At 41.0% G+C, this 22627-nt stretch overlaps 3 protein-coding genes across 9 annotated transcripts in view; 1 reads left to right on the top strand and 2 right to left on the bottom strand.

Annotated features, from left to right (window-relative positions):
* Nucleotides 1-7890, bottom strand: part of LOC135525654 (bromodomain adjacent to zinc finger domain protein 1A-like) — a 39466-nt gene extending 31576 nt beyond the window's left edge. For 4 of the 6 annotated variants that reach the window (XM_064953402.1, XM_064953405.1, XM_064953406.1 and 1 more), the window contains exons 1-3: nucleotides 7770-7890; nucleotides 7291-7441; nucleotides 5652-5930 (exon numbers count right to left, since the gene is read on the bottom strand). In XM_064953402.1, coding sequence (XP_064809474.1) covers nucleotides 5652-5930; nucleotides 7291-7403 — 392 coding nt within the window. In that variant the 5' untranslated portion in view covers nucleotides 7404-7441; nucleotides 7770-7890. The other 2 variants (XM_064953404.1, XM_064953403.1) reach the window with 2 other exon arrangements.
* A 1040-nt stretch (nucleotides 7891-8930) lies between these two features.
* On the bottom strand, nucleotides 8931-13663 carry LOC135525653 (uncharacterized). Its single transcript, XM_064953401.1, has 8 exons — nucleotides 13505-13663; nucleotides 13269-13390; nucleotides 12500-12638; nucleotides 10581-10702; nucleotides 10320-10430; nucleotides 10126-10232; nucleotides 9457-9547; nucleotides 8931-9331 (listed from the first exon to the last, which is right to left on the bottom strand). The coding sequence occupies exons 1-8, from the start codon at nucleotides 13599-13601 to the stop codon at nucleotides 9215-9217; spliced, it is 906 nt and encodes a 301-aa protein (XP_064809473.1). The 5' UTR covers nucleotides 13602-13663; the 3' UTR covers nucleotides 8931-9214.
* A 251-nt stretch (nucleotides 13664-13914) lies between these two features.
* LOC135525651 (signal recognition particle subunit SRP54-like) lies at nucleotides 13915-22472 on the top strand. Of its 2 annotated transcripts, none has more exons than XM_064953399.1 (17): nucleotides 13915-14001; nucleotides 14403-14452; nucleotides 14617-14714; nucleotides 14865-14956; nucleotides 15044-15128; nucleotides 17812-17916; nucleotides 18025-18091; nucleotides 18195-18252; nucleotides 18427-18577; nucleotides 19878-20026; nucleotides 20166-20266; nucleotides 20362-20448; nucleotides 20589-20662; nucleotides 20909-21017; nucleotides 21119-21289; nucleotides 21575-21670; nucleotides 21912-22472. In XM_064953399.1, exons 3-17 carry the CDS (start codon nucleotides 14637-14639, stop codon nucleotides 22001-22003), a joined length of 1515 nt encoding a protein of 504 aa, XP_064809471.1. In that variant the 5' UTR covers nucleotides 13915-14001; nucleotides 14403-14452; nucleotides 14617-14636; the 3' UTR covers nucleotides 22004-22472. The 2 variants fall into 2 exon arrangements, with proteins under 2 accessions (XP_064809471.1, XP_064809470.1); XM_064953398.1 differs by having other exon boundaries at nucleotides 14403-14517.
* Nucleotides 22473-22627: the final 155 nt, after the last annotated feature.

Below are 22627 nucleotides of genomic sequence, written 5' to 3'. Positions count from 1 at the left end.
CATGTCCTTCCTAAGCGGTATGATGGCTGCGTGGTCCCATGGTGTTCATACTTGCGTACTATTGTTTGTACAGATGAACGTGGTACCTTCAGGCTTTTGGAAATTGCTCCCAATGATGAACCAGACTGGTGGAGGTCTATAGAGTTTGAAGGTAGGCCATGAAATACATCCACAGGTACACCTCCAATTTACTCAAATTATGCCAATTAGCCTATCAGAAGCTTCAACATAATTTTCTGGAATTTTCCAAGCGGTTTAAAAAGGCAAGGTCAAATTAGTGTATGTAAACTTCTGACCCACTGGAATTGTGATACAGTGAATTAAGTTAAATAATCTGTCTGTAAACAATTGTTGGGAAAATTACTTGTGTCATGCACAAAGTAGATGTCCTAACCAACTTGCCAAAACTATAGTTTGTTAACAAGACATTAGTGGAGTGGTTGAAAAACGAGTTTTAATGACTAACCTAAATGTAAACTTCCGACTTTAACTGTGTGTGTGTGTGTGTGTGTGTGTGTGTGTGTGTGTGTGTGTGTGTGTGTGTGTGTGTGTGTGTAATATATCTTGAATGAAAGTGTTTGTTTTGTTGCCCAATACATTGGTAAGTCACGTAGGAGATAGCAAATAGGAAACAAAGCTAAATCACTGAAAACCCCTGTATTACAAGTCCATGGGGCTTCAAAGGTCCAGTTAGAGCTCTGCTACCCCACCCCGGTAGGTCTCAACATTATACAGTGGGTTAGGGCCAGGTAGGGCCTGTTTTTCCATCAATAACTAAAAGGTACAGCTAGTACCCATGTATCATTAACATTCTGAAGCTGAGACATTTGCTTGTGCTCTGCTGCGTAGTACATATTATACACATATAGCGTCAGAAGTGCTTCAACCTCTTTAAATAAGACTAAAACATTGTCTGACTCCACAGGAGAGATTATTTTACCAAAAATAAAAATGTTCCTTGAGTTGAGTGACTAAAGTAGCTGGTTCACAGCTAACTGCACTGTCTCGTCACCAAGCAGAGGTGTTGCTATGGATACTCACAAGTCATGCACAGAGTGTATGCAGCGCAAGACAGACGAGCAGCTAATGGAAGTTATTTCTGATTTAGGGCAGGACCAGGGCTTAAATTTCACATTAGAAAATTGGGCCTAGGTAGGGTAGGGTCTAAACATCACGAGCATAGAGCTTAAATTCATTCAGTGAAAGGCTCTAGGTCTAGTTCATTAACTTGTTTAAAATTATTAAATCTGCTCAATAACTGTACTTGTAACAATAGTCATAGTAGCAGAATTGAAAGAATGGTCATTGTTGAGGCCCAGACTTAAGAATATTTGTAACAATACATGCTCGCACTAATACTTAAACCACTGGCCTACTCCCCCTTCCCCCCCTGCTGTGGGTGCATGTTGCTTCTTGTCTGGCATACTCTCACTCAGCTACCTACTGCTAAGCTGTGATAATGTAATGTCTGGGACAACTCTTTTTGCTGGCTCAGCCAATCACAGAGCCTGCCTTAGGTCCATCTCGTTGTGTTATTTTCAAAGTTCAGTTTATGATAGCTGACCAATGTCCTCTTGGAATGAAGAGGGCTCATTTATTTAGATCTATATGCCCAGTGGCTTCTATAATCTAGTAGCCACAGGATAAGGACGGTGAGGAGACAGCCTACAGAGGGGAGGTCTGAGACATTGTGTGGTCCCAGGACAACAACAACCTCTCCTTCAATGTCAATAAAACCAAGGAGCTGATCGTGGACGACAGGAGTAAGAGCACACTCCCATCCACCCCCACAATGGAGCGCGACATCCACACTGCTCAAATCAAAAGGCCAAAGCATATTTCTTGTTGCCTAATAATGTTGGCAGAAGACTACCCTTAGTAGGACTGGTAACTATAGACTTAATGTTATGGGTACCTGGCTGCTCTACAGTAGCTAACAAGAAATACATTTACATATGTACAATCAGGGCTCTCCCTGGGATTTTCTGAGATGGTTGTGCTGATGGTAGGCCTAAATGTTAGGTCAGGGTAAGGTCCAGAAGGAGTCAGTCAATTTCCTACTCAGGAAGTTGAAGAAATTATATACAGTACCAGTCAAAAGTTTGGACACAAACTCATTCAACAATGTCTTTATTTTTACTATTTTCTAAGTCATAAAAACTATGAAATAACAAATAAGGAATCATGTAGTAACCAAAAAAAATAAAATAAGTGTTTGATTCTTCAAAGTAGCCACTCATTGCCTGAAAGACAGCTTTGGCCATTCTTGGCATCTCTCAACCAGCTTCATGAGGTAGTCACCTGGAATATATTTCAATTAACAGGTGTGCCTTGTTCAAAGTTAATATGTGGCATTTCTTTCCTTCTTACTGCATTTGAGCCAATCAGTTGTGTTGTGACAAGCTAGTGGTGGTATACAGAAGACAGCCCTATTTGGTAAAAGAACAAGTACATATTATGGCAAGAACAGCACAAGTAAGCAAAGAGAAACAAAAGTCCATAATTACTTTAAGACATGAAGGTCAGTCAATGTGGAAAATTAAGAACTTTGAACATTTCTTCAAGTGCAGTCACAAAAACCATCATGAGCTATGATGAAACTGGCTCTCATGAGAACCGCCACAGGAAAGGAAGCCCCAGAGTTACCTCTGCTGCAGAGGATAAGTTTATTAGAGTTACCAGCCTCAAAGATTGCATCCCTAATAAAGGTCACAGACACATAAATAACTGCTCGGATAAGACCGCGTGAAATCAGGCCTTCATCGTCAAATTGCTGCAAAGACGCCACTATTAAAAGTACACCAATAACAAGAAGAGAAGCCATTGTGTTTGAAGATGGCGCCGGAGGGGATAGCTGCAGTCTTATCGGCTCTTAACCAAACATGATATTTTGTTTGTTTTTTCATGTTGTTCGTAACTTGTTTTGTACATAATGTTGCCGCTTCCATCTCTTATGACCGAAAAGTGCTTCTGGACTTCAGAACGGCGATTACTCACCTCAAACTGGACGAAGAGTTCCTCAATGAGTTGGACGGGAGGAAGATACTACCGACACCCGACCAGACCCAGATCCCCGGCATTCGCTGGAGAAGGAAATTGAGATTTCGCAGAAAAAGATCAGGGTGCCTTGTGAGGATCAGGCGACGAGTGGCGCATTTGCCTTCCGTCCTGCTAGGTAACGTTCAATCGCTGGAAAATAGATGGGACGAACTGAAAGCATGTATTTCCTACCAACGGGACATTAACTGTAATATCTTATGTTTCACGAGTCGTGGCTGAACAATGACATTAAGAACATAGAGCTGGCGGGTTATACACTCCATCGGTAGGACAGAACAGCAGCCTCTGGTAAGACACAGGGCGGGGGTCTATGCATACATGTTAACAGCTGGTGCACGGTATCTAAAGGAAGTCTCAAGGTTTTGCTCGCTTGATCTAGAGGATCTAATGATAAGCTGTAGACCACACAATCTACCCTATAGACCACATAATCTACATACCACCAGACCGATGCTGGCACAAAAACTGCACTCAATGAGCTGTATACCGCCATAAGCAAACAGGAAAACACTCATCCAGAGGCACTGCTCCTAATGGCCGGGGACGTTAATACAGGGAAACGTAAATCAGTTTTACCTAATTTCTATCAGCATGTTAAATATGCAGCCACAAAACTTCGACCACCTTTACTCCACACACTCAGAGTGAAAAGTACAAAGCTCTTGCTCGCCCTCCATTTGCCAAATCTGACCATAATCCTCAAAAAAGGTTCTACAGCTGCACCATCGAGAGCATCTTGACGGGTTGCATCACTGCCTGGTATGGCAACTGCTCGGGCTCTGACCGCAAGGCACTACAGAGGGTAGTGTGTATGGCTCAGTACAGAGGTCAAGCTTCCTGCCATCCAGGATCTCTATACCAGGAGGTGTCAGAGGAAGGCCCTAAAAATTGTCAAGGACTCCAACCACCCTGGTCATAGACTGTTCTCTCTGCTCCAGCACGGCAAGCGGTACCGGAAAGCTAAGTCTAGGCCCAAGAGGCTTCTAAACAGCTTTTACCCCCAAGCCATAAGACTCCCGAACAGCTAATCAAAATGGCAACCCAGACTATTTGCATTGCGACTCCCCACCTACGCTGCTACTCTTGTTATTATCTATGCAGTCACTTTAATAACTACCTACATATACATACTACCTCAACTAACCAGTTCCCCCCCACATTGACTCTGTACCGTTAGTGCATGCTATTGTTATTTAGTGCTGCTCTTTAATTATTTGTTTTTCTTCTATTTTTCTTAAAACTGCATTGTTGGTTAAGGGCTTGTAAGTAAGCACTTCACTGTAAGGTGAAATGTGACACACAATTTGATTTGAGACTTGTCTGGGCCAAGAAACAGGATCAATGGATATTAGACTGAGATTTTTGGTTCCAATCGCCATGTCTTCATGAGACACAGAGAAGATGAAGAGACGATCTCTGTATGTGCAGTTCCCACCATGAAGCATGGAGATGGTGCTTTGCTGGTGGCACAGATTTAATTAGAATTCAAGGCACACTTAACCAGAATGGCTACCACAGCATTCTACAGTGACAAGCCATCCCATCTGGTTTGCACTTAGTGGTACTATCATTTGTTTTTCAACAGGAAAATGACCCAACACACCTCCAGGTTGTGTAAGGGCTATTTGACCAAGAAGGAGAGTGATGGAGTGCTGCATCAGATGACCTGGCCTCCACAATCTCCCAACCTCAACCCAATTGAGATGGTTTGGGATGAGTTGGACCGCAGAGTGAAGGAAAAGCAGCCAACAAGTGCAAAGCTGTCATCAAGGCAAAGGGTGGCTACTTTGAAGAATCTCAAATATAGAAATAGATTGATTTGTTAACACTTTTTTGGTTATTACATGATTCCATGTGTTATTTCGTAGTTTTGACGTCTTCACTATTATTCTACAATGTAGAAAATAGTCAAAATAAAGAAATCCTTGAATGAGTGTCCACCCTTTTGACTGGTACCGTACATATTACCGCAACTAACCTGTTCCCCCTGCATATAGCCTCATTATTGTTATTAATGCTAGTTTATTTTTTTACTTTGCAAGTAAGAATTTCACAGTAAGGTATACACACTTGTTGTCGTCGGCGCATTGTGACAAATACAATTCTATATTAGAGCTCCTCTGGCGCCCCTCTCCAAACAGGTCATAGCCAACTCTCAACCACATTGACGAAAATCCATGTATCGGTTTACTACAGAGAACATTATTTCACTGTCAAAGAGCTGGGCTCTACATTCACCAAGGTAATGCTAGTGAACATAAATAAACACAAGACATTGGATGAATACTCCTTTGGCTAAATACGGGAACTATCAAAGCACTGAGACTCATAGGGAGAGAACGTAAAAGGCATTGTAGTCCTTCAGGAAGGTGGTATAAAACCAAATGATATCAGACCCCTGGTTAGAAGTGAAACTGATGACACTAGATGAGGTCATATGTATAAAATAAAGTGAAACTGATGACTGTCGGGGAGGTCATCATATGGATAAAACCAACACATTACCCGACACTGGTGCGGCTCAGAACACCCAGATTGTGAGTACAACTGATGATGCTTGGTGAGGTCATGTGGTTAAATTAACACTTTACCTGGTACCGGAGCGGGTCACAACATCCACAATCTCCCCAGGGAAGAACCTCTCCTTGACGTAAGAATACACATCATCACAGATCTCATGGAGCCGGGTACGGTATGTGAGGGCTGTGAGGTGCAGCAGGGGGACCACCAGGGCTGAGGGGAAGCTCTGGAGGCTCTGACGACCTCTCTTCTCACAGTCCAGAGCTTCCAGGTAGGTCAGGCCAGGCTTGCCCGTCACCGCACAGCTCCACACTAGGCTGTTGCACAGGATGGTCCTCTCAAAGAAGTCACTTGTTGGGAGACGGGGTGAGTCTAGTCAGTACAGATAATTGCATATCCCCTATAGTGTAACGTCACTACTTTTGACAAGGGCCCTAATGTTTAAGGGCATGAAATTGCTCACTAATTTGCATGTTGGGCTGGACACATGCAAAATATTGCTGCCCACATAATCATAGGAGGAAACGAAAACCAATGCTCACCCCAAATCAGCATTAAAAACATAACACAACCTAAATTGCACAACATATACCTTGCTCATCTGTGTACACTGTAAATATTGAGATGCTTTTCCAGTTTCTGCATCAATAGGACCTCAGTCTTCCAAAGTCATGTTGATCAGTCGGTCACACATGCTGACTAAATACAATTCCAAAGAAATTTTACCTTAAAACAAAACCACAAATATAAAACAGTCCATCTTCAAAATAGTGATAAAATAATGAACAGAACTAAAAGATGTCTGTCACTGTCCCTCTACTAAATGTACAGTAACATGGGAACTTGCAATCTATCTGCAATGAGGGCCAGGGTGAAAATTGTTTACCTTTTAAGAACCCCTTGAAATAAGTCAGTATTATTCGTAGGCAAGTCCGAATTGTCTAGGCTATGGGTTACAAATTGCTAAAATATTTCACTATAAACACACTAGTTAACATGTTGCTTCCTAGTTAGCTAGCTATAAACAATCCCACAACAATGAGCCTGCCCACGTTCCACACGCGAACTGAGGCAAGACGAGTTGTGATGTGCGCGAACGGCTCTGCTCTCATTTTAGGACTATGTAAAAGTATCTAAGAGAGCATCCGATAACTTCTAAGACTGGTTAGATTAACCATCCAGTTACTCGATGGATATGACAGTAAATTACGGCAATAATTATAACCTAGTCAAATAAAGTTGACTCAAGTTGGATATTTTGCAACGCTAGCTTCAAGCTGGCTAGCAGGCCCAAATACTTGGTTAACACGGCTGGTAACGTTAAATGGTAGTCGCTCCAACACTACTAGCTAGCTATAGTAGCCGCTAAACTAGCGGTGATCAAGCTGGCTACACCTGCCAAACAAAGTTTGACAACTGGATAGAAATAACGGTTCTGACCCATTTCATCTGATGACTAGCTAAATAGGTGTCAACCAGACAATACATTATTCATGATTTACCAACTAGTTTATAATAAGTAGTACTTTGTCCATCTTCCAGCACTGCAGTGGATTTTAGCTTATTAGCAAGCTAGCTAATGTTTGCTGTCACTATGGTTAAACTTTCCTAATTTGAGTTGAGCCAAAATTGGATGGTCATTTAATAGTTAATAACTAACATTGATCATTATTTAATGTTAATGAATTTATCAATTTGAGCTTCACGTACTCGTATGTCCTGAAGATTTCATGTGTGACTTTGCAAAGAAACACTTCTTCATCTGGTTTGAGGTCCGCTGGGGGCTTCTGTCTGACAAACGGCTTTCTGTGGAGAAGCGGCATCTTTCTTTATCTTCGTCCCCGATTTGTCCTCTTTGAGACTCAAAAAGGAGGGAAAAGAAAGCCAGAAACCATGTAATTACAAAGTTTTAAATCAGTATTCATCCGCAATAAACTCAGACATGAGGACAGTAACCCAAACATTTAAAAAAAATGGTCGTGATAATCTACGACAATTTTAAGAGGAAATTCAGCCTTTGTTAATGGCACACGCTTCCAGTAACACACAAAGTGACGCTTTTCCAACCAACTCACATGAAAATGTGCTCAATGAATGGGAACCTGTCTGATATTAGCAATTAAAAACCTCGATGTTTAAACCACCTGAGAACATTTTCGAATACTAGAGGAAAATTTCAAGAGATTTACCGGATCGGTTATGTAACATTAAAACAATAATCCGCGGGAGAAAAATAAAAAAAAAGTCAACGGACTGCCCCACTTCACCAGCGGACGGACTGCGTGTTGACTATAAATTTGATCCGCTCTATTTCACAGATGAAAAGCGCGTAGGAGGGCGTAGCTTGAGTGAAGACTATATGATCTCCATTGGTTGTTTATCCCGCCACTCGCATCATCACCTCCAATCATGTTTATCTTCGTTGAACTTCAGAGGAGTGGAGAAACAATATGGGATTTGTTACTACTTGATTCAGAGCATCATACAAATTAATAGTAAAACATAGCATATCTGTTCTGGTAAAACATACTTTTTCAACTGATACACAACTTTTGTACAGGTTTAAGTGAGTGATCATAATCATAGCGCCTATGCATATTATAGCGCCTAACATTCTCCACATGCATCCAACTTCCCGTCTGTCCGCCATGAGGGGGTATGAATCACCAATATGTACGTGCTTTGTTCTTATGCTGCGTTTACTCAGGCAGCCTTATTCTGATATTTTGACCAATTATTTGCAAAATAGCTTATCTGATTGGTAAAAAAGGTCAGCTTGTGTAAATGCAGCCTTAGTTAGGCTTGTGTCATATTTCAATTAACAGAATATTGATGGTGACTGAAGGCCAATGTTCAACAATGGCGTTAATGGCTTGTTTACTATAACATGACTGCATTTTTTATTTTACCTTTATTTAACTAGGCAAGTCAGTTAACAGTTAAGAACAAATTCTTATTTTCATTGACAGCCTAGTAGGTTAACTGCCTGTTCAGGGGCAGAATGACCTTGTCAGCTCAGGGGTTTGAACTTTCAAGTTACTAGTCCAACACTCTAACCACTATGCTACCCTGCCGCCCCACATACATGATGCCTGTCTGGTGTAGTTAGAGAGCCTCAGGTGCAAAATCCATCAAAGAGTTGTAATCACAATTGCCACAGAGTCCAAAATGAAACACTATTAAAGCACTGCAAAAGAGATGTGATGCCATGCTGTTGGTAAAGAAGGCAACACAGAAGTTCCTCAGAGCTGGTGCCATTTAATAGCCACTTTCTGCTGTAATTATGCTACCCTCCCATGCTTCCTGTTTCAGTAGTGTGGGTGAGAGGGGAACATACAAGAACCATCAGGCAAATGTTTTAACTACTCATTTACTCCAGTATTTCAGACATTGGTCAAACATTTTCTGTAAAAAAGGCTGACAAATCATTCACTGAACTGTAAAGTACATAACATTATCAGAGTGATATTTGGGATTTCTTATCACAGATCACTCAGTCATCTTTATAGATTGTTATACCTTGAACATGATATGGTAGGGCACAGTCCTATAAGAGAATCCATCTGCAATTGCAGCAGAAAGTCAATATCCAAGGGACAGAAAGTCTGAGCGGATGTTTGGTCTTCACTCAGGGTCACAGTACCCTATACAGGCGTATACTTTTGAATGCGTCCGGGTCACCGTCCTTCCCCAGATAGACGTTGTAATCCAGAGGTAGTTCCTCTACCCACTTGCTGAGGTTGATCCCTCCCTGAAGGAGGAGCACAATACAGCAATAGAGAGGTGTGCATTATGCTTGAAGTTACACATCATAGAAACATTCAATTCTCAATGTGTGGAAAACAGAAAGTTTTTACAGGCATTTTCAGTACTTACCTGATGTGAAGAAAGTGCTTCCTGGAGGCTTGGAACTGTAACCAATAGAGCACCTTTCTTGCGGAAATTGTGAACGATAAAATACCATGCTCTACAAAAGCAAGAGGATAGAGACATTAGAGCAGGGTTTCCCAAACCCCGTCCTCAGGACCCCAAGAGGTGCACATGTTGGTTTTTGTCCTGGTACTACACAGCATCATTACCAGATACAATATATGAGGAAGATCTCAATTGCATCCTTACCCCTCTCTCCTCATCAAAACCCATTGGAGGAGAAGGTCAGAGGGGCGGGACCTCTGGCTTTCTCATCCAATTGGTTTTGAGAAGGAGACAGGACATGAGGAGTATGCAATTGAAATCTTCCAATGATCACTTACTGCATCCTATATTGCAGCGTTTCCAAAACTTGGTCCTTGGGAGCCCAAGGGGTGCACATGTTGGTTTTTGTCCTGGTACTACACAGCTGATTCAAATAATCTTCAAGCTTTGATCATTTGAATAAGCTGTGTAGTGTTAAGGCAAAAAACAAAATGTGCACCCCTTGGGTTCCTGAGGATCGAGTTTGGGAAACGCTGCATTATAGGATAATGATATTTTCTGTTGGAAAACTTTTGGAAACGATATGTCCTAATGAATACACCCCTTGTGTGGTGTCCAAGGTTTACCTACTTCATTTGGTCATTGGGCTGTAGAAAGTACTCAAACACATTGTTCATGATGAGAACATCTGCATTCTGTAACAGGGAATCCTGAGTACTGATATCTCCATGGATGACCTGCAGAAATGTGAGACAATGAGAGAAAAAAACATAAAACAAAGATCAAGATAAATACATGTAAAATTATACTAATGATCGCTTTACCTGTATTCGGTCACTGAAGCCATACTTCTCCACAGCCATATTCTGAAGCCTGACAAACTCTGCACTGATCTCTACCCCAACCAGCCGAACTGCAGAGCTGTACAGGTACCCCTGAAGCACAACAGATGACTGGAAGAGTAAATACTTTTTTTTACCAAAGAATTCATGACATTTTCCTGCAATATTGTCACATAACCTTTAACAATACATCTCAATGCCATACATGCTTTCCCTTTCATTCCAAAACAAACTGTAATTTACCCCATAGAGTACTGCCCCTAGCCTGGAACCCACATCCACCACTAGTCTCCCAGTCAGGTCTGGTAGGACATGCTGGAATAGGAACTGGAGCTCCAATATCGAGAAGGAGTGAGAGATGAACTCTGAGAAAATAAACATTCAAATAAACATTCATTTGACACAATGCTGCCACATGAGGGTTATAAACCCACCCCTATCTTACACATCTACGCTGAAGGAAAATATGAACGCAACTAGCAACAATTTCAAAGATTTTAGTGAGTTACAGTTCATAAGGAATACAGTCAATTAAAATAAATAAATTAGGCCCTAATCTACAGATTTCACTTGACTGGGAATAAAGATATGCAACTGTTGGTCATAAATACCTTTAAAAAATATTTTTTATAATAATCTGGCCATTGTCTCCTTTGCATGATCAAGCTGTTGATTGTGGCCTGTGGAATGTTGTCTTACTCATCTTCAATGGCTGTGCAAAGTTGCTGGATACTGTCGGGATGTGGAACACTGTCGGGAAGTGAAACACGTCCATCCAGGGCATCCCAAATATGCTCAATGGGTGACATGTCTGGTGAGTATGCAAGCCATGGAATAACTGGGACATTTTCAGCATTAGGAATTGTGTACAGATCCTTGTGACATGGGGCAGTGCATTTTCATGCTGAAACATGAGATGGTGGCGGCGGATGAATGGCACGCTAATGGGCCTCAGGATCTCATCACGGTATCTCTGTGCATTCAAATTGCCATCCATAAAATGCAATTGTGATCATTTTCCATAGCTTATGCCTACCCACACCAAAACCCCACCACCACCATGGGGCACTGTTCAGAACATTAACATCATCAAACCGCTCAACCCACACAACATCATACATGAGGTAGAGGTTGTGAAGCCGGTTGGACATACTGCCAAATTCTCTAAAACTACGTTGGAGGTGGTTTATGATAGAGAAATGAACATTCAATTCTCTGGCAAAAGCTCTGGTGGACATTTCTGTATTCAGCATGCCAATTACATGCTCTCAAAATGTGCGACATCTGTGGCATTGTGTTGTGTGATAAACTGCACATTTTGGAGTGGCCTTTTATTGTCCCAGCACAAGATGCACCTGTGTAATGATTATGCTGTTTAATACACTTCCTGATATGCCACACCTGTCATGTTGATGGATTATCTTGGTAAAGGAGAAATGCTCACTAACAGGGATGTAAACACATTTGTGCATAATATTTGGGAGAAATAATATTTTTGTGCTTATGGAACATTTATGGGATATTTTATTTCAGCTCATGAAACATGCGACCAATACTTTACATGCTGCGTTTATATTTTTGTTCAGTATGATTATTGATGGGCTTTGGGTAATTGGATTGTTGGTGAGATGGCATGATCCTTCAGAACAAGTACAATGATTAACCAGGCAAGGCAAACCTTTTTTTCTTCTACTTTTTACACCTTTTTCCTCCCCAATTTCGTGATATCCAATTGGTAGTTACAGTCTTGTCCTATCGCTGCAACTCCCGTACTGACTCGGGAGAGGCGAAGGTCGAGAGCCATGCATCCTCCAAAATACGACCCTGCCAAACCTCTCTGCTTCTTGACACACTGCTTGCTTAACCAAGAAGCCAGCCGCACCAACGTGTCGGAGGAAACACCGTAAAACTGGCGAACTAAGTCAGCGTGCCTGTGCCTGGCCCACCACAAGGAGTCTCTACAGCGCGGTGGGAAAAGGACATCCTGGCCGGCCAAACCCTCCCCTAACCCAGACAACACTGGGCCAATTGTGCGCCGCCTCATGGGTCTCCGCTGGCTTCGACACAGCCTGGGATCAAACACGGGTCTGTAGTTACGCCTGAAGCACTGCTTTGCCTTAGAGCACTGCGTCACTCAGGAGGCCCATGCTAGGCAAACCTACCCAGGGGAGCTGTTCTGTGAGTGCCACAGTTCAGGCAGTAGTTGCGGCTCATCTTGCCCTCTTCACAGAGTGTATCCACGGTGTCCTCGTCATACAGGAAAGCATCCACATGCAGTGTGGGCTGGGGGTTCTGTTGGGTCTGAATAATCAATTGATGATGAACATAATTAGTTCATTTGTGATAGTCAAAGCGATAGTACACCGAAATTACAAAATTACACTGGTTACTTACACTGTAAGCAGTCTCTGGACAAGGTATGACAGCAATCCATGCTTTGGTTTAGTTTCCCTGGCACAGTTACCACATGCTAACATTTTAGCATTTGTGGCACAAATCCCATTCAAGCCATGGGACCGATAATACATTTTTCACACGTGTTCAAATCATCTGTGACTTTGTTCAGCTTCACAAGTTTAGATACTTTTGGATTATTTGGAGATGTGTGAAAAACAGTCCCATGACTTGATTGGGATTAGTACCACACCCGTTAGCATGTGGAAACAGTTCCAGGGAAACTAAACCAAAGCATGGATTGTTGTCATACCTTGTCCATAGACTGCTCAGAGCGTAAGGAAACCAACGTAATTTTGTAATTTGGGTGAAATACCCATTTAATTACATAAAAGTCTAATTTTAAGTGTGAGTATTTTTATTTTATTCCTCTCTGAAAATAAAATACACACACCTTGCACCAAATACAAGCACTCAGCAAGTACATTTGGCCCGGAGTAAAGATGTTGAGGAATGAAAGCAATTACAGTAACCCACCTTCTGAATAGCCAAGGACTCGGAGGAGAGCACAGCCTCCAAAGGAAGACATGCCCTAAGATCCTCTGAAATACTTTGAAGTATAACCTTTTGATTGTCAATCAATCCATCATCCACTTCATCTGCAAGAAACAAAATGACTTGCTAATGTGATACAGTTAAAGCATCATAATCCAACATGAACATGGGATGGTTGGTTTAGTCTTAAAATAGCTAATGCCAAGGTTATTAAATACCAGAGTTTTTCATCCAGTCAATTAAACGTGGCAGGTCCTTGGAATTTACTCTGGAGAGTAATCGTACGATTTCTTTTTTTCCGTCTGAAAAGTTCATTTTAACAAATATTTTGCCACATACGATTGCTCATGCTTGAACGTATTGAACGCATGTGTAGAAAATACCGGATACGTATTTGAGATTTAAGGAGGCGCGATAATTGGAGCCCTATTAATAGTAGTGGTGAAATGGAGAGAATTTAGAATATATTATTTCATTTAAAGGAACTGATATTGTAGAAATATATTAAATATTGATTTTGGCAAATTAAATGGACACGTGTTGTATGAAATTACCGTTTACTCTAAGTAGAAAACATGACATTTCAGACGACCTTAAAATACAGGGGCTACAAAGAAGTAAACATAACCCCGGAAGTAGATAGGCATTCTGGGATATCTGGTATAGAGATGACGTTCATTTGGTTGCTTTTCTCAAGCCAGTTGGCAAGCTTTAGGTAACGATCTTCTTTATAATTATAATAATAGTAATTTAGTAGCTAGCTACTGTTTTGTAAATGTCGTAATGTTAGCACGATAGCGATCCATCCATCTATTGAAATGATGATGCTGTCTTGATACGTATCATATTCTCGGAGAACCACGGCCTCACTCGAGTTGTCGATGCTAACGTTAACTAGCTAGCAGTTTAGCTAGCTAGATAGTTTTATAAGCTGTGTGGATGCAGTCTGGTCAATATTATCTATTCTTTACATACACATGTTGTATTAGTTAAATACGGTATTTTTCTAGCTAATTCATGTCGAAAAGTAATTGAATAATTTCTGTCATGTTGTCCTGACTATACTATGCTAAACTAATCTCTAGATTTCACTTATTGTTTTCGTTCATTGCTCAGTTAAGGAAGTCAACAACGGACGTTTGATCACCAATAAGTGTCAGTGAAAGGTGTGGAGACAAGGGGGGTTCCCTCAGCATTGAAGCCGAAGAGGCCGTATTTCTCAACTGATTTTGTAATTCACTTTCCATAACATTAGTATCCAGCATTTAAGTGGTATAGTAGTTGGCAGTGGCTGTATAACCAAATTTGCCAATCTAAATATTTTTTATAGGTTCAACAAGACCTGCCAACATGGTGTTAGCCGATTTGGGAAGAAAAATAACCTCGGCATTGCGATCACTGAGCAATGCCACCATCATCAATGAGGAGGTATATCTAGTACCAAATCAGACTTCTTATTTTTGTACAACTTTTGGCAAAGTGTGGTTGTTAACTAAATAGTATTTACATATGTTGCCAGGTTTCAGTCAAGCAACACCATATGATATTTCTCATAGATAATGTCTTCTCTTTCTCTAGGTATTAAATGCCATGCTGAAAGAAGTGTGTGCTGCCCTCCTGGAAGCTGATGTCAACATCAAGTTGGTAAAGCAGCTCAGAGAAAATGTAAAGTGAGTAGCATTATTCAGGAACACATTGTACTGTAGTAGACAAGCTGAATTATGTATCCTACTAATGTAATCTTTCTTTGACCACAGATCATCCATTGACCTGGAAGAGATGGCCTCTGGGCTGAATAAGAGGAGAATGATCCAGCATTCTGTGTTCAAGGAGCTCGTCAAGGTCAGTGTCAGACTATTCTTACTAGAGATCGACCGATTAATCGGAATGGCTGATTAATTAGGGCCGATTTCAAGTTTTCATAACAATCGGATTTCGGATATATATATATATATATATATATATAACACCTTTATTTAACTAGGCAAGTCAGTTAAGAACACATTCTTATTTTCAATGATGGCCTAGGAACGGTGGGTTAACTGCCTTTTTCAGGGGCAGAAAGAAATATTTTTACCTTGTCAGCTCGGGGATTCAATCTTGCAACCTTACGGTTAACTAGTCCAACGCTCTAACCACCTGCCTCACGAGGAGCCTGCCTGTTATGCGAATGCAGTAAGAAGCCACGGTAAGTTGCTAGCTAGCATTAAACTTATCTTGTAAAAAAATTCAATCAATCATAATCACTAGTTATAGCTACACATGGTTGATGATATTACTAGTTTATCTAGCGTGTCCTGCGTTGCATATAATCGATGCGGTGCGCATTCACGAAAAAGGACTGTCGTTGCTCCAACGTGTACCTAAACATCAATGCATTTATTAAAATCAGTACACAGAAGTGTATATTTTTTCAAACCTGCATATTTAGCTAAAAGAAATCCAGGTTAGCAGGCAATATTAATCAGGTGAAGTTGTCACTTCTCTTGCGTTCATTGCACGCAGAGTCAGGGTATATGCAACGGTTTGGGCCGCCTGGCTCTTGGAGAACTAATTTGCCAGAATTCTACGTAATTATGACATAATGTAACAGTATAACTTTAGACCGTCCCCTCGTCCACACCCGGGCGCAAACCAGGGACCCTCTGCACACATCAACAACTGACACCCACGAAGCATCGTTACTAATCGCTCCACAAAAGCCGTGGCCCTTGCAGAGAAAAGGGAACTACTACTTCAAGGTCTCAGAGCAAGTGACGTTACCGATTGAACCGCTATTTAGCGCACACTGCTAACTAAGCTAGCCGTTTCACATCCGTTACAATAATATTGAAGGTTGTGCAATGTAACAGCAATATTTAGACGTAGGGATGACACACGTTAGATAAAATACGGAACGGTTCCGTATTTCACTGAAAGAATAAACGTTTTGTTTTTGAGATTATCGTTTCCGGATTCGACCATATTAATGACCTACGGCTCGTATTTCTGTGTGTTATTATGTTATAATTAAGTCTATGATTTGATAGAGCAGTCGGACTGAGCGATGGTAGGCACCAGCAGGCTCGTAAGAATTCATTCAAACAGCACTTTCGTGCGTTTTGCCAGCAGCTCTTCGCAATGCTTCAAGCATTGCGCTATTTGACTTCAAGCCTATCAACTCCAGAGATTAGGCCTGTGTAACCAATGTGAAATGGCTAGCTTGTTAGTGGGGTGCGCGCTAATAGCATTTCAAACGTCACTCACTCTGAGACTTGGCGTAGTTGTTCCTCTTGCTCTGCATGGGTAACGCTGCTTCGAGGGTGGCTGTTGTCGATGTGTTCCTGGTTCGAGCACAGGTAGGAGCGAGGAGAGGGATGGAAGCTATACTGTTACACTGGCAATACTAAAGTGCCTATACGAACATCCAATAGTCAAAGGCATATGAAATACAAATGGTATAGAGAGAAATAGTCCTATAATTCCTATAATAACTACAACCTAAAACTTCTTACCTGGGAATATTGAAGACTCATGTTAAAAGGAACCACCAGCTTTCATCTGTTCTCATGTTCTGAGCAAGGAACTTAAACTTTAGCTTTCTTACATGGCACATATTGCACTTTTACTTCTCCAACACTTTGTTTTTGCATTCTTTAAACCAAATTGAACATGTTTCATTTATTTGAGACTAAATTGATTTGATTGATGTATTATATTAAGTTAAAATAAGTGTTCATTCAGTATTGTTGTAATTGTCATTATTACAAATACATTTTAAAAATCGGCCAAATAATCGGTACCGCCTTTTTTTTTGTTCCTCAAATAATCGGTATCGCCTTTTTTTTGTTCCTCAAATAATCGGTATCGCCTTTTTTTTGTTCCTTAAATAATCGGTATCGGCGTCGGAAAATCATAAGCGGTCGACCTCTAATTCTTACTTCATTGTTTGTTAGTCAGTTGTTGTGGCGTGAAACTGAACGTATTGTAATACCTCCATGTATTAGTTTAATGATGGTCCAGTGTAAAGTAACCGAAGGAGTTAATTTTTGATTGAAAACTTGGATAAATGATTTACAGTTGTTGGTGGGATTTCCTGGTTATTTTTATATTAGTGGTTTTCAAAAGTAATTTGGTCTATTGATATTCCACCGTGTTTTGTAAACTGTTTCGACAATGTACTATACCATCAAAACAGTCATTCCCTTCAAAAAATTACCTTAATTGAAATAAGGGATCCAGTAGCTGTAGTCTACCTGTATTTAAAGGTTTTGATTGCTCAGCTCAATTCATAATTAGTTTCACATTAGAAGGCATACCCTCGGACATGGATACTCAACTGATCAGTTTAGATTTAATGCGGGGAGAAGACTTTCCAAGTACTTTCAGATTGCTTGTTTACACATTAAAGAAGCTTGTGTGGTTTGGAGAGGCCTGTCCCTACGTTCTCACTTCACATATTTTACAAAGATGCAATGTTTCTGTGTTTGTTGCATTTGATGCGATGGGAGTGTGTCTAAGATTTAATGTTGTGGTTGTCTCTCAGCTGGTGGATCCAGGGGTCAAGGCTTGGACACCCACAAAGGGAAAGAACAATGTCATCATGTTTGTGGGTCTTCAGGGCAGTGGGAAAACCACAACCTGTTCCAAGGTGAGCCATTCCTGGCTTTCAGCCTAAAGATATGCACATTCAGGTGGTCATTTGTCCAAAATATATTATGCCATCACTAATGTTCTGTATTGAAAACCTTTTCCACAGCTGGCGTACTACTACCAAAGAAAAGGGTGGAAAACCTGTTTGATTTGCGCTGACACTTTCAGAGCTGGTAGTTTCATTTTCAAAATGTATCTGTTTGATATTCCTTCTCAAAAGAAAGAAAATTAGCTAAAAGAAAATTAAGTCAACAACATATTTTTGTGTGTGTGCAGGTGCCTTCGATCAGTTGAAGCAAAATGCAACAAAAGCCAGAATTCCATTCTATGGAAGGTATGTATGCTTTGCATTTGGTTGCTTCTCATCTGTATGTGATGCATATCAAGTTATTTTTTTTGCTAATGTATATGGTAAGGAACCTTGATGAACAAGTACACCCCCTGGACAGGACAAAAGTCTATTACAGGGCCTTTGCTGCATACAGTACACTAACGTTGTTAAATCCAGTTACACAGAGATGGACCCTGTCGTCATAGCTGCGGAAGGTGTGGAAAAGTTCAAAAATGAGAGCTTTGAAATAATCATTGTTGATACCAGTGGCCGACACAAACAAGAAGATTCCCTTTTTGAGGAGATGTTGCAGGTTTCCAATGCTGTGGTAAGTAGTATTTCTGCACCACTGTGATCATCTCTCTGTCAGCCTGAGCTTTTCTATCATCATTATAAAATGTGCTTTTGGAAATTATTCAGACCCTCTGACTGTTTCCACATTTTGTTACGTTACAGCCTTGTTCTCAAATATATTTTTTCCCCACATCAGTCTACACACAATAGCCCATAATGACAAAGAGAAAAGTTATCTTGGGTTGGTGGAAGTGGAAGTATCACATTTACATAAGTATTCAGGCCCTTTGCTATGAGACTCAAAATTGAGCTTAGGTGCATCCTGTTTCCATTGATCATCCTTGAGATGTTTCTACAACTTGATTGGAGTCCACCTGTGGTAAATTCAATTGATTGGACATGATTTGGTAAGGCACACACCTGTCTAAGTAAGGTCCCACGGTTGACAGTGGGTGTCAGAGCAAAAACCAAGCTATGAGGTCAATGGATTTGTCCTTAGCGCTCCGAGGCACAGATCTGGGGAATGGTACCAAAACATTTCTGCAGCATTGAAGGTCACCAAGAACACAGCGGCCTCCGTCATTCTTAATTGGAAGATGTTTGGAACCATCAAGGCTCTTCCTAGAGCTGGCAGCCAGGCCAAACTGAGTAAACCTGGCACCATTCCTACGGTGAAGCATGGTGATGGCAGCATGCTGTGAGGATGTTTTTCAGCTGCATTTCCTGAGAGACTGGTCAAGATTAAGGAAAAAATGAATGGCGCAAAGTACAGAGATCCTTGATGAAAAAACAGGACAATGACCATAAGCACACAGCCAAGACAACACAGGAGTGGCTTCGGGACATGTCTCTGAATGTCCTTGAGTGGCCCAGCCAGAGACTGGTCTTGAACCAGATCGAACTTCTCTGGAGAGAACTGAAAATGGCTGTGCAGCAATGCTCCCCATCCAACCTGACGGAGCTTGATATGATCTACATAGAATAGTGGGATAAACTCCCCAACTACAGGTGTGCCAAGCTTGTAGCGTCATACCCAAGAATATTCGAGGCTGTAATCGTTGCAAAAGGTGCTTCAACAAGGTACTGAGGAAAGGGTCTGTATACTTATGTAAATGTGATATTTTATTTATGAAAACCTGTTTTTGCTTTGTCATTATAGGGTATTGTGTGTAGATTGATTGGGGGGACGGGCGACAACTTAATACATTTTAGAAAGACTAACGTTACAAAAAAGTCAAGGGGCCTGAATACTTTCCGAACGCACTGTATTGCTTTAGAGAAAATGCATCAATGCATGCATGGTCTTACCCCAAGCATGTTTCTATTTCCTCCAGCAACCTGACAACATTGTGTACGTAATGGATGCCTCCATTGGCCAGGCTTGTGAAGCCCAGGCGAAGGCCTTCAAAGACAAAGTAGAAGTTGCGTCTGTCATAGTGACAAAGCTGGATGGTCATGCCAAAGGTGGTGGTGCTCTCAGTGCGTAAGTAAATGTCACTCTTTGTTTTGACAGTTTATCCAAGTTATGGTCAACTGAGTTTCCTTACTACTGCAGAATTCATTAACTCCATGATAATCCTGATGGTTAGGTAATGTTTCATACTCATGTTGCCTTTTTATAGAGTGGCTGCTACTAAGAGTCCCATCATTTTCATTGGTACTGGAGAACACATTGATGACTTAGAGCCATTTAAGACACAACCCTTCATCAGCAAGCTACTGGGTAAACTGTTTTCCCTTTTGAATAATGGATCATCATAACACGTTTTACGTTATGTACAACCTGTATTGATTGAGTTGTGTGTATTTTGTCCTCAGGCATGGGAGACATTGAAGGTTTGATAGACAAAGTCAATGAACTCAAGCTGGATGACAACGAGGAGTTAATTGACAAGCTGAAACATGGTGAAAATGAGATCATCAGCTAACATGCTTGTAAAACCAGCCCCATATCATAACTGACCTGCAGTATGCATATGCTCTGCAGTCTATAACATAGTTATGCGGTATGGTTTTGTTTCTTCTAATCACCATTTGCACCACAGGTCAGTTCACTCTTCGTGACATGTACGAGCAGTTTCAAAACATCATGAAGATGGGACCTTTCGGACAGATCATGGTAAGTAAGCGGCAACCAGAATACCCAATAGGGGAAAAATCTAAGTCCCCATAGGGGTACATACTATAGATGAAACAAGCAGATGGTCAACATTTCAGCACAAAGACCTTTCGAAAACAATCTCAACTGTATACCCTTCCCCCTTGGTAAATAATGAATACCTAAGAATAGTTTATATTCTTCTGGTCATGTGTGGGATACATTTAAAGATGACAATGCTAATCTGACTTCTGTTAATGTCACAAGGGTATGATCCCAGGTTTCGGAACAGACTTCATGAGCAAAGGCAATGAGCAGGAGTCCATGGCTAGGTTGAAGAAACTCATGACAATTATGGACAGCATGAACGACCAAGGTAAAGAAACATCAATAAACAACAGTAAGGGATAGAAACAAAAGGTTTATACAAAATGCGTACATGTTTTCTTCACCGGTTTCTTTCTTTGGTTTTTGCAGAACTTGACAACAAAGACGGTGCAAAGCTCTTCAGCAAGGGGCCGAACCGAATCGCCAGAGTGGCACGCGGTTCAGGGGTTGCCACCAGGGACGTCCAGGAGCTGCTCACCCAGTACACCAAGTTTGCCCAGATGGTGAAGAAGATGGGTGGCATCAAGGGCCTGTTCAAAGGTATGCACTTTTTGGCTCTTGAAACATTACTAGTTGTCATTCTTGCTTCCTCTGTCCATGTTTCCTCCATTTCCCTCTCAAATCCCATTGGAGGAGGTCTGAGGGAAGGACCATGGAGCCTCTCTTCCAATGCACTCTGTGAGGGGAGGAAACAAGGACAGGGGAAGCAAGGATTTCATGACCAGTCACGTTTCAGCCCAGAAACAGAAGCACTGGTCCAATTACACAATTTTTATCAAGCAGTAGAATGTCTCTAAATTATTTTGCACTTTTACATGTTTGTAGGTGGTGATATGTCCAAGAATGTCAACCCCTCTCAGATGGCTAAGTTGAACCAACAGATGGCAAAGATGATGGACCCAAGGGTTCTCCACCATATGGGTAGGCTTGACTTTTACAATAAGTCATTTCACATTACCCAAACTTCCTTTGTTACTTTGAGCATGGTCGGTCCAAACGTAATGACATAGATGTGATATAGACTGCAGAATCACTGATCTTCAAATCCCCTTGCAACCCAAATAACCTTTATTTGATCATGTTTAGTGACACTGCCTCTCTGCCTTGATCTAGAGTTTAACTGATATCCCTGAAACACTCTGATTATCATTTGTCTCTTTAGGTGGAATGTCTGGTCTCCAATCCATGATGAGACAGTTCCAACAGGGTGCAGCTGGCAACGCGAAAGGAATGATGGGATTCAACAATATGTGAACCACTGAGCCTTAACCCGGTTAAATAAAAGGTTGTCATTTGGATTTAGCAAGAAGGAGATAAGAGTTATTTTGCCTCTAATATAATTAATTAAGATGTTTGTGTATAAAATTATGCAGAGGCTTATTTACTTATCAGGATAAATCAAGAAGTTTTGTGATTTTTACACTAATTGTGAAATAGGCATAAAAGATGCATAAATAATGGGATTATGAAGCTTGTCCTGAGTTATGTTCATTAGGCACCAAACAGAAGAAAATAGACTTCAACCGGGAGTCACTATTGGACTTGTCCAATAAGATACCCTAATTTGTGTTTTTAATTGCGAAACGATTTAAAATGTTTTCCGGTGTTACCCTAATGAACCCAACCAAGATTTGGAGATGTTGCAAAGGATATGCTGAAATTAGTTGGACATTTTTTGTTGTTGTCATAATGTAATAAAATTTGTATTGCAATGTTTTAAAAAGCCAGTGTCTCCTTTTCTCTGTTTGGTTGATCAATGATTGTCGTAGTTGTCAATCATATTTGTTTTCGCTCTATCAATGAAACTCTTGCCATAAAGATTAGACCACATCCTCAAAGGTGGGTGAGGGGCTATGATTGGACACCTCTTGACGTGGC

Source organism: Oncorhynchus masou, chromosome 32, assembly GCF_036934945.1.
Source record: "Oncorhynchus masou masou isolate Uvic2021 chromosome 32, UVic_Omas_1.1, whole genome shotgun sequence".
Taxonomy (NCBI): Eukaryota; Metazoa; Chordata; class Actinopteri; order Salmoniformes; family Salmonidae; genus Oncorhynchus; species Oncorhynchus masou.
Note: the sequence above shows the minus strand (reverse complement) of the source record. Positions and strands in the feature narration are given on the sequence as shown.

Coding starts and splice junctions, on each gene's coding strand:
- LOC135525651 (XM_064953399.1), top strand. CDS start 14,637: ATGGTGTTAGCCGATTTGGGAAGAAAAATAACCTCGGCATTGCGATCA. Junction 20,267..20,361: donor CTTCATCAGCAAGCTACTGG/GTAAACTGTTTT, acceptor TTTTGTCCTCAG/GCATGGGAGACATTGAAGGT. Junction 20,663..20,908: donor GACCTTTCGGACAGATCATG/GTAAGTAAGCGG, acceptor TAATGTCACAAG/GGTATGATCCCAGGTTTCGG.
- LOC135525653 (XM_064953401.1), bottom strand. CDS start 13,601: ATGAACTTTTCAGACGGAAAAAAAGAAATCGTACGATTACTCTCCAGA. Junction 13,391..13,504: donor TGACTGGATGAAAAACTCTG/GTATTTAATAAC, acceptor TGTTTCTTGCAG/ATGAAGTGGATGATGGATTG. Junction 10,233..10,319: donor GCTTCAGTGACCGAATACAG/GTAAAGCGATCA, acceptor ACATTTCTGCAG/GTCATCCATGGAGATATCAG.